General features: G+C 45.7%; 1 protein-coding gene across 1 annotated transcript in view; it reads right to left on the bottom strand.

Moving 5' to 3' along the window:
- ITGA5 (integrin subunit alpha 5) overlaps positions 1-11,430 on the bottom strand; it is a 112,136-nt gene extending 100,706 nt beyond the window's left edge. Inside the window, exon 1 of the mRNA XM_060763032.2 lies at positions 11,018-11,430. Coding sequence (XP_060619015.2) covers positions 11,018-11,169 — 152 coding nt within the window. The 5' untranslated portion in view covers positions 11,170-11,430. The remainder of the gene's footprint in view (positions 1-11,017) is intronic.
- Positions 11,431-12,070: the final 640 nt, after the last annotated feature.

Raw genomic sequence — 12,070 nt, 5'->3', positions numbered from 1 at the left:
TACCCTTAGAAAGTGTTCAGAAGCCACAGTAAGTGTGGTAACTAGATGTTTGTCAGATGTGCATTGGGCTTAGAAGTATATAGGAAGCCAGTCTTCCAAAAACTGCACTGGCTTCCTGTTTGCTTCTAAGCTCAATTCAAGGTGCTGGGCCTCCTTTGGAAGTTAGTTCTACAGGATCTTGGGAGCACAGGATAGGAAAGACCTTTGGGTCAAATTCTGGAAAGTGGTGCTATTCAGAATAGACAATAACACTAGGCAGAACAACAGCTTGACTTAATATAAACCAACTTCTTAGGATCCCATCACATGGATGAGGTCCCATGGGGTGATTTGCCCCCCCCCCCACCCTTGGTGAATCAGCGGGGCAATCCCGGTACCCCGCACCCCACCTCTCCCACAGTTGAGCTTCCGCATCCCACATGGGGAAGCATCACCACGACAGCTTGGCCCTGTAGTTTTCTACAGAACATGGGAAGTCTCCCGTGTTCCGAGGGAAGCCTCCTGCACCACTTTCGGAGCACTTTGTCCACGGGCCTCAGCCAGAAGTCGCCAGAAGTTGTGTGATGTCATCTGGTAGGTAGCAAGGAGGAAGTGTCCCAAAATCATCCTAGGATGCTTAATTTGCCTTATAATAATAAACTATTTTAGACCACTCTATCTCCACTGGGGGACTTATGTGATGAGGTCCTTAAATTCACCTTGCGTGGCCGTGTATTTCTCTCCAGCATTCTGAAGGATTTTGCCCTTGTTCTTCATTATTTCATGCCCACCCACATTACATGACAATTGTTCAAGACACAGCAGCACACCGTTTTTAGAATAGAATGGATTTTCATGAGATTTCGGTTTTGAAATAACCTTTATAATAAATACTGCCAAGAACACCATGTGATAGGGTCAGAAGCAACTTGAACGAATACAACAACAACAACAACCAAGGAGCCAATTCTCTGTCTTCATTGCTCTTGAAACAGATGGAAGCATAACCATATGCAAATTAATAGCTTGAAGCAAAATTGTCTGGTGATTCTCTGCCCAAAGACTCTACAGAGGAGCCTACAAGATCCATCACATGTTCCTCTTTCTGGACAAGCTAGATAACAGAGCAGAAATAAGCAATCTGCAGACAGCTTCATGCCTCCTTCAGCCTTACGTCAAATATTCCTCTGCAAACAATCAGTTCTGAGCTCTGAAAAGACCACTCTGTTCCTCTCCCAATATCCCCACCCCACAGGAAAGAAGAGAAAGAGGGTATCACCCAGAGAAAGTGAGAAGATGGGGAAGAGTGAGAAAGAGATGGAAGAAAAAGAATCAGAAGTTCCAGGGCAGAAACATCAATGTTGTGGGAATCAGGACACAAGAAATGCATGTTTCCCTCTTCACCTTCATATAGTGCTCCAGATGTGAAAAGGCCTTTGAGGACTTCCTACAGAACAGTGGTTCTCAACCTGTGATGTTTTAGCCTTCAACTCCCAGAAATCCTAACAGATGGTAAACTGGCTGGGATTTCTGGGAGTTGTAAGCCCAAACACTTGGCGACCCACAAGGTTGAGAACCACTGGTATAGAAGATGGAAATACTGCCACATCTTAAAGCAATATTTCACCAGGACCATGGAAAACACTTTCAGTATTCATTGGGGGTGGCAGGGTCTACTCATAATGTTACACCTTACATTTGTAATTGTGACAAGATCTGAAAAAACAGCTAACAGACTGTTCTCCCATTAAGTATTGTTCAACAATTGGACCATCCATGAGACTGTTCATGGAAAGCGGCTTGGTTAACCTCCAAACATGATAAATGGTCACTGCTGAAACTTCTCTTTGTCTCTTGGTGGGCTCATCCTTATTCCTGGGGTTCTTTCCAAATGTCCTTTAATTCGCAAAAGGAATAAGAGGAGGGGAGTGGCTTAGTGTGGTGACAGATTTGGACTTCCTACCTCTTAGGCAAAGAAGCACAAAGAGGCCAGGAAGTCCAAAAAAATCAAGACTACATTAACAGAAGACCAACATTAAATACTGACTGACAACTACCAGTACGCTGTGTCCCTGCAGGACTTTGTGTGAGGATGAAGGAATTACCTACTGCTACTATTTACTTTATTTACACCGTGCCTTTCCTCCAAGAACCTCAAGGAGGCACACAAGGTTATCCTCCAACTAATAGTACTGCTCTCTCTCACACACAAAATCCCCTCCAAAATACAGAAAGACAAACAAATATGTATTTATTTATTTTATTATTACAAATATTACTAGTCCATGATAGCCTCACCTGTACCTCGGTTTCAGGGGTGGGAGTGTGGCTGTCCAGATGCTGCTAAATTACAACTTTCACCATAATCCAGTGGTTCTCTGCCTGTGGGTCCCCAGATGTTTTGGCCGTCAACTCCCAGAAATCCAAACAGCTGGGAAGCTGGCTGGGATTTCTGGGAGTTGTAGGCCAAAACACCTGGGGACCCACAGGCAGAGAACCACTGCATGGTAATGATTATGTTGCTAAATGGAACTGGGGTTCAAGAAAGTGAGGAGGACTACAGCCCTGCTCTGTTCTTTCATAGAGAAGCCATAGCATTCTGCTAAGCATAAAATATTAAAAGACAGCAATACATATATACATATCTATCTACCTCTAATTACCAACCATCATGAGAGGGGCCAGCATAGGAAGTGTAATAGGCAAGATAGTATCCTCCATCATGACTAAATTCATGTCCAGCTGAAATCTCCACTCTATCCTACTACCTATAGTGGTTGTTGAATATAGCAACCACTATAGGTAGCTACAACCTTTTCAATGTACTTTAATCCTGCTCTAAGATCTGCTGAAATTCATAACCAAGATTCTAGTTGGGTTGCTGTGAGTGTTCCGGCCTGTATAGCCATGTTCCAGAAGCATTCTCTCCTGATGTATCTCCCACATCTATGGCAGGCATCCTCAGATGTTGTGAAGTTTTTTGGAAACCAGGTAAATGGGGTTTATATGTGGAATGTCTTCATGGATCTTTGTGGAAGGTAAACTCTTGTCCGTTTTAGGCAGGTGTGAAAGCTGCAATTGGCTACCTTGATTAGCATTGAATGGCCTTGCAACTTCAAAGCCTGGCTAATTCCTGCCCAGGGTAATCCTTTGTTGGGAGGTTATAACTGGCCCTGATGGTTTTCTGTCTGATTCTAGACACAAGGTTCTAGTGTCTGAGTTTACTTTTCGGTTTTCTCCTCTTTGTCCTCCTCCTCCTCACTCCATGACACTAAACCTACTTATAGGATCTGAGCCACGTCTGACATCAGAAGCCACTCTAGAAACCCTTTTGAATGAAAAAGGGGGTTCAAGTATCACAGATAGGCTTGTACCATCAATGCACTGTGATGAGCTCAGAGTGAACTAGAAAAGAGATCTCTTGCCTATGGTACACAACTCATAAACAGCATATGCTCAGCTGTAACCGCTTTGAGTCCCCCTTGGGGTGAGAAAAGCTGTATATAAATGCTGTAAATAATAATAAATAAATGTATTGTGTTTATTTATACAATTGGATCCCCAAAGATGGGAAACAAGGATACACTTCATGGCACATGGGACACACTCCTTTACCACAGCATGCAATCTGCATGCCCATGCTACATTCAGGTAGACTACAAACATCATCATGATGATCTGCATGTCAATTTTCCCTTTGCTTTCTGAGACACAGAGCAAAAAATGAAGACTGTACAGTCCTCGAAAACGGATTGCAACTCTCATCAGCCCTGGCCAGTGCAACCAACAGTGAAGGATAATAAGAGAAACATTCCAGCAACATCTGGAGAGCTGCAATCTCCCAGAACCTACTTGAGAGTTTTATGGCATTTGAATCAGGCAGGCTCTGTGCAATATTTTGATCACCACTAAAAGACTATCACCTCTAAACCTGCATGAGATCTCAGAACATCCTGCTAATACTCCACTAACAACCTCATTTCCTGCAGAGATGCCTGCACTGAGCTAAAGTGCTCCAGGGCAGAAAAAGAAGTGTCCCGTACTGCTACATACTGCTTTCAGCTGTCCAGTCTTTCTAGGAAACTGGAGCCTGCAGTCCAGCCCAGCCCTCTTCAGGCATGAACGGCCTGAGCTGCTTCTATAGAGGAAGCGGATGGGACACAAGGTAGTTTACAGTGACGCCTGACTTGGACACAGGGTTTACTACCAATGGGACAGAAACAAGTTCCATGATAAAGATTATTCTTAATTTCCTCCCCCCGCCCCCTGCAGTCATGATATACATTGACATGGGAGTAAGTCTCATTGAATATCACAGGATACTAAACTGGCCCATTAGATTATGTTGCTAAGCTCATGAAGGAGTGGAGGTCCAATCCAAGAGGAATGTCTCTCCTATAGTGCAAACTCCGTCGAATGTCCCAAGGAAGGAAAACATCCACCAACTTAAAATTCCAGTAGTTTTGATTAATATTGTGCTTCTATCATAGTCTATTTGGGATGGGGCAAGGTGTTGACTCCAAAAATGTAAACATTACTGCCCCAAACTCTGATTTCCTTCTCCTTGTTACAATGTCATATTGAGGTTTTGGGGCAAGGTTTCACCAAGATGTGGCTTCTTCCTTCTCCTCCCTTCCACAAAGACCCATGAAGATGCACATTAGACATCTAAGTCCTACTCTTTCCTCGCAGACAGACAGATCAGAATGTGGGAAACTCAGTTTGAAGATTGTACTTCCCAGAATCCACCAGATACCACAACCAGTGGTCACATCTGGGGGCATATGGGTTCTCCAACCTATGACAGAAACATTGGATGTAAACTAGGAAAGACCCAAGTTCAAAAGTTGTAGAACCTAGGCCACTTCTACACTGTCATATAAAATCCAGATTATCTGCTTTGAACTGGATTATATGGCAGTGTAGACTCATATAATCCAGTTCAGAGCCTAGAAAAACACATGTACTAAATGGCCAAAAAGATAAGATCACTCCACCAAGACTCACTCTTCCCAACTGGTTCACCTCCCTAGATGTCCTACACTACAGCTGTCACTACCCCCAATTAGCATCATGATGGGATGATGGAACTTGTAGCACAGTCAGGCTGCAGATGACTGAGAGGGATGTCATTCCTTCCATCTTCTGCCAGGAAGAAATTAATAGGGGACATACAACTCCTTTGTTACGCCAACTCCACTTGCTGCCGATCAGCTTCCGAGCCCCCAGTGGCACAGTGGGTTAAAGCCCTGTGCCGGCAGGACTGAAGGCCGACAGGTCACAGGTTTGAATCCGGGGAGAGGTGGATGAACTCCCTCTATCAGCTCTAGTTCCTCATACGGGGACATGAGAGAAGCCTCCCACAAGGATGATAAAACATCAAAATCATCCGAGCGTCCCCTGGGCAACGTCCTTGCAGACGGCCAATTCTCTCACAACAGGACGCTCCTGACACGACAAAAAAAAAAAAAAAAAAAAAAAGCTTTCGAGCACAATTCAAAGTGGTGGTTTTAACCTTTAAAGCCCTAAACAATTCTGGCCAGACTACCTGTCCGAATGTATCTCCTGCCACGAATCATCACGAAGTTTAAGATCTTCAGGAGAGGCCCTGCTCTCCATCCCACCACTATCGCAAACGTGGTTGATGGGGATGAGAGACAGGGCCTTCTCAGCAGTGCCCCCCCCCCCACCTATGGAACACCCTCCCTAGAGATATCAGATTGGCCACCTCCCTTGTGTCTTTTAGAAGAAAAATCAAGACCTGGTTATGGGACCAAGCATTTGATTAGTGAGCAGCAAGTGGAAGAAGATCACACAACGTATGGACTGGTTTTTGATTTAATGGATGTGTCTTAATTAATTGTTTTAATTGTTGTTTTAATATTTTTAATATTTTGATTGTAGTGTGGTTGTTTTTATGATGCTAGCATCATATGATGCTTTTGTTAGGCCACCCTGAGTCCCCCTTTGAGGGGAGAAGGGTGGGGTATAAATATAGGAAATAAATAAATAAATAAATGTTGTTGGGATGCAGCCCAAGCCAGGATCTATGGTGAGGAAAGCTGGGAGTTGCCACCTGAAAACATCTGGAGCACATGGTTACCAGCCATGTGAGAGAATGATCTTTCTACACCCATCCCACATAATTTCGGTACCGTAGAAACTGAATCCTGGGCTGCTTCTTAGCTCTTCCAAACCCAACACTCAACTTCATCAAAGAGTTGCTGCTGCTTCTTTGAAACTTCAAACCTGAATTGGTACATACCAAAAATCACACTGCAGAGTGGTTTTCTGCTTAAAACAAACAAAATAAAAAACCCCACTTCTCAACAACAACAAAATCTCATTCTTTTGTTCATACAATCACGGGATGTTTAAACAACCATGAAAGGGCGGGATGTAACTTCCTTCAGTCTGTGGCTCTTGTTCCACCAACAACCTCAACAAATGTGGGCATTGCATCTATGCCGTTTCAATGAACCCTGTCTTGAGCAAATGTGGGACCTTCCCAAACTTCCTTGCCTGCAACTCCTATTGGTTCTGGTCAAGGGATGAAGAAAAGCCAACAGCATGGAAAGCCACCTTATTCCCACACCGGGAATATACAAACTTCACGACATGTAATCCTGGGCATGTTTATTCGAAAGCAAGTCGGGGAGAGTTCAACAAGACTCACTCCCTTGCAGCTGTGCAGAAGACTGCAGGCTTTGCATGCCTTCTAGAGAGGAGACACATGAGACGGGAGAGAGGCCAAAATTGCCACCAGCTGGGAGATTCTCCGATCCCCAAAAGTAACTTTTCCAAACTCTAGGATGTGAGCAATGTTGGTAGCAGTAGACCAAACACCTCTACATTTGGATCCCATATTTTGGGTAGGAAAAAAATCACTTCCCATTCACTCTCCCCCAGCTCCACTTTCAGAAGCCTTAGAGGATATTGTGCATATTTTGTTCTATATGCTGAGATTGTAAATTCCCAATATTTACAACCAGTTTTGGTTAGAACAGCCAACTGGGATCCAATTGTCAAACTGTCCTATTTTCTTTCTGGGGAGAATCATCACTCAGGCTCCTTCCATGCAGCTGAATAAAATCCCACATTATCGGCTTTGAACTGGAATACATAGCAGTGTGGACTCAGCCCAATTCAAAGCAGATATTGTGGGATTTTCTGCCTTGATATTCTGGGTTATATGACTGTGTGGAAGGGCCCTTGGTCTGTTACATAGTCAAATCCATGATAAAAACTGTCCATTTGAATTATCTCTTTGTAGGTGGGTTGTTGTAGGTTTCTTTCGGGCTATATGGCCATGTTCTAGAGGCATTCTCTCCTGACGTTTCGCCTGCATCTATGGAAAGCATCCTCAGAGGTAGTGACGTCTCACTACCTCTGAGGATGCTTGGCATAGATGAAGGCGAAACGTCAGGAGAGAATGCCTCTAGAACATGGCCATATAGCCCGAAAGAAACCTACAACAACCCAGTGATTCCGCCCATGAAAGCCTTCGACAATATATCTCTTTGTCTTACAAAGAGATAATTCAAAGGGGGGGGGGGGGGGAGTCTCCAATGGATTCAGTTATCCTCTCCACTCTACTCCTCCTGCTTTCATCTTGTAATCTTCTCCCATTTTACCAAACCAGGGGCTATTAAAGAAGTGGGCCTATTTCTTTCCTTCCTGAACAAGGTGGGAAGACATCACACTGGAGCATCTATCTACTTGAAACCCTGTGTCCATCTCTTGCAGAATTCTGGGGTTTGTAGTTTTGTGATGTCCCGGGCCCCTTCTATACTGCCTTATTTATTTATTTAAAACATTTATATTCCGCCCTTCCCACCCCAAAGGGCGGAGCACAGCATATATACGGCAAACATTCAATGCTGGGACACAAAATTCTTATATACACACATAAACATTAAAAACATTTATCAATGTATTAAAATACACCACATAATCCACATTACCTGCTTGAACTGGTTTGTATGAGTCTATACTGTCACATAACCCAGTTCAAATCAGATAACCTGAATTTTATATGGCAGTGCAGAAGGGGCCCGCAACTTTTCTAGCTGAGCAGTTTGAAGGCCTCTCCCCTAAACTACAACCTCTATAAAAGTCACAGGGAGGAGGGAGCAGGCTTGTTTTCTGCTGCCCCAGAGATTAGGATGTGGAACAATGGCTTCAAACTACAGGAAAGGAGAGTCCACCTGAACATTAGGAAGAACTTCCTGACTGTGAGAACTGTTCAGCAGTGGAACTCTCTACCCCAGAGTGTGGTGGAAGGGGTGATTTGAATGTGATTTTTCCTCTTCTTGGCAGGGGGTTGGACTGGACGGTCCATGAGGTCTCGTCCAACTCTATGATTCTAATTCTGCAGGAAGGAGGCAGACACAGGGTTTAAAGTGGATAAATACTCTAGCGCAGTGGTTCTCAACCTGTGGGTCCCCAGATGTTTTGGCCTTCAATTCCCAGAAATCCTAACAGCTGGTAAACTGGCTGGGATTTCTGGGAGTTGTAGGCCAAAACACCTGGGGACCCACAGGTTGAGAACCATTGTCGTGATGAGATCCCAAGTCACAAGTCTCCCACATCCTTGGGGAAGGGTCCTAGGGGTCAGCATTGGAGGAGATGCTGGAGGAAAGGGGGGACCCTTCCACACAGCCCTATAACCCAGAATATCAAGGCAGAAAATCCCACAATCTCTGCTTTAAGCTGAATCCACACTACCACATATTCCAGTTAAAAGCAGAAAATGTGGGGTTTTATTCAGCTCTGTAGAGACCATTGGTCCATATCATTTGCCAGAAGCCTCCCAAGAGCATTGGTCCATCACAGCTGCTTAGTATCTACTTCCTCCTCCAGCAGGAGGGAGAAAAGATCTCAGGAAGGAAGCATGGGTCCTATCTATCCCTTAAAATAATAGTACAAATAGATTTTGTGGTCTTTGAGGATCTCTGGCCAATTAAACCCATGGGGTTGCCTTGAAGGCTCTTGAATCCACACACAGTGGACTTCTCAAGGGTGGGAGAGGGAAAGGAGAGGTCCTGCTCTCGATCTCACCACTCTTGCAAACGCAGTTGGTGGGGATGAGAGACAGGGCCTTCTCAGCAGTGGCCCGTGTCTGTGGAACTCTCTCCCTAAGGATATCAGGTTGGCCACCTCCCTCCTGTTCTTTAGAAGACAACTGAAGACCTGGCTCTGGGACCAGGCATTGGATTAGAGGCCAGCGGCAATAGGAAAAGGAAATTTGGATTTTGTGACATGGATTCGCTCGGCTCGGCTTGGTTTTACTGGCACGTTAATCTATTAATTTATTGTTAAATTTTACTGATGTTGTTGTACAATGTTCTAAAATGATTTTATTGTGAATTGTAATTTTTATGGCATTTATGCTGTTAGCATCCTCTGATGCTCATGTGAGGCCACGCTGAGTCCCCCTTGTGGGGAGAAGGGCGGGATATAAATATATGAAATAATAACAATAATAATAATAATAATAATAAAGGAAATGAATAAATAGGGAATGGAGTTGCACCTGGATAGAAGAGGGTGAAGAGAGTGACGTCTCAGGCTGGATCTACACTGCCCTGTATCCCAGGATCTGGTCCCAGATGGTCTGCTTTGAACCGGATTATATGAGTCCCCACTGCCAGATAATCCGGGATAATTATTATTATTTTATTATTTATTATTTCGAGTACTTCTACCCCGCCCTTCTCAACCCCCGAGGGGGGGACTCAGGGCGGCTTACAAAAGGCACAATTCGATGTCTACACAGTAATATGTATAAAACAGCAATTAAAACAATTATAACAGTTAAAACAATCAATATATAACACAATCAATAAAACTAATCTCATGCTCAGCGTTCGTCATTCAGAGTTCCATAATTCCATTCCATTTAGTCAATTCCTGTCCATCGTCAAAGTCCTTTCTTTATCTGCCAGATTGTCCGAATGCCTGGTCCCAAATCCATGTTTTCAATTTTCTCCTAAAGGAAAGGAGGGGTGTCGCTGATCTAATTTCCCCGGGGAGTGAATTCCATAGGTGAGGGGCCACCACCGAGAAGGCCCTGCTCCTCGTCCCCGCCAATCTCACTTGTGATAGAGACGGGGCCGAGAGCAGGGCCTCCCCAGAAGATCTTAGACTCCGAGGTGGAACGCAGAGGGAAATCCGTTCGGACAAATACACTGGGCAGGAACTGTATAAGGTTTTGTAGGTCAAAACCAGCACTTTGAATTGTGCTCGGAATTGGATCGGCAGCCAGTGGAGCTGACGTAACAGGGGGTGGTTGTATGCTCCCTGTATGACGCTCCTGTAAGTACTGGACTAGTTGGAGTTTCCGAACAGTCTTCAAAGGCAACCCCACGTAGAGTGCGTTGCAGTAATCTAATCAGACATCTGATAAGCAGGACATCTGGGATAGGGGGCAGTATGGAAGGGGCCTCAGATCTCTCACATTTCTATACCCCCAAAAAACCTAGTCAGCTTGCCTCCTTTAAAAATAAACAAACTTTTTTTCTGGCCATCTGTCTGTGGTGCTTTGAAGGAGATGTCCTGCTTCTTGGTAGGGGGTTGGACTGGATGGCCCACGAGATCTCAGGGATTCTTTGATTCTAGGATTGGACGACTCTCCCCTCTTTCCCTCTCTCTTCCAGGCCCCTTCTTCTCCCAATCCCCAAATTTTCCAACTTCTGGAACAAGAGCAGCAGGAGGGGAGCTCCGATTACAGGAAATGCTTGGAGTTTGGGGGGAAGGAGAAGAAGGAGGAGAGGAGGGGGCGTCCATGGAGGGAAAGAGAGACCGGAGAAGGGACGGGAAAGGAGTGGAGATGGAAGGGGGGACCCCCAAGATGGGGAGGGGAGGAAAACAGGGGTCTGCATTCACTTAGCAGCCTTGGAAAGAGCCCAGAAGAGAGGGGGGCGTCCTGAGAAGGGTTTTCTTTTCCACGCACCCCGGCTGAGTCTGGATCCGATTCCCTACAGGATCTTCCCTTCCTCCCTTTCCCTTTCTTCCTCCTCCCTCTCCCATTCCTCACCTTGGCTGCTCCGGGAGGTAGAAATCCACCGAGAAGCCGAAGAAGCTCCCCGAGGGGCCGGTGAACCGCGTCGGCGCCTCGGCGTCCAAGTTGAAGCCCCGAACGGAGCGAAAGGAAAAGGAGGAGAGACTCAGGAGGAGGAGGAGTAGCATGGCCGAAGGGAAAGAGAAGCAGGAAAGGAAGGGAAAAAGAGGTCCCAAGTGCCTCCCTGGTTGGCGCTCGCCTTTCTGGACCGACGAGGGAGACACCGATGCTGTTGCTCCTGCTTCTCCTCCTCCTCTTTCGCCTCCCTCCTCTTCCTCCTCCTCTCCTCCCTCCTTCTTCCCTTCGTTCCTCGGCCGGGAATGACTCACAAAAGGAGGAGTTTCCCTCCCTTCGACGGGACGGGATGGCTCTCATTAAACCCCCCGATGCGGGGAGAAAAAAGGAGGAGGAGGAAGAGGAGGAGGGCTTTCTTGTTTTGGAGGGGAGCCAGCGCAAGGAAAGAAAAGAGGGAAGGGGCGGACGGAGGGACGGGGGATTTCCTTCGCCAAGAGGAGGAGGAGGAGGAGGAGGAGGAGGAGGAGGAGGAAGCTCCAAAGGGAGACCCACAGAAAGAGCGAGGGGAGTGTCTCTCTGTGTGTGTCTGTCTCTGGATGTGTGGGTATGCACTCTACAGGCCCTCTCTGTCTCTCTCCTCTTTCTCTGCCCAAAGCCTGATGATGTCACGCTGGGGTTTTCCTTCCTTATTCTCTTTCTTTTTTTCCTCCTTCATTCCTTTCTTTCTTTACTTCTTTCTTTCTTTCTTTTTTCCTTCCTTCCTTCTTTCCTATCCCTCCCTCCCTCCCTCTCTTTCTTGCTTTCTTTCTCTTTCTTTCTTTCTTTCCCTCCATCCCTCCCTCCCCTTCCCTTATTCTTTCCGTCCTTCCTTAGCTCCCCCTCCCTTTCTTTCTTTCTTTCTTTCTTTCTTTCTTTCTTTCTTTCTTCCCCATCCTTCCCTCCCTCCACCTCCCTCTCTTTCCTTCCTTCCTTCGCTTCCCTTCCTTTCTTCCCCTCCCTCCCTCTCTTTCTTTC

This window comes from Anolis sagrei, chromosome 2 (assembly GCF_037176765.1).
Source record: "Anolis sagrei isolate rAnoSag1 chromosome 2, rAnoSag1.mat, whole genome shotgun sequence".
NCBI classification, from domain to species: Eukaryota; Metazoa; Chordata; class Lepidosauria; order Squamata; family Dactyloidae; genus Anolis; species Anolis sagrei.
This window is presented reverse-complemented; position numbering and strand designations above follow the sequence as displayed.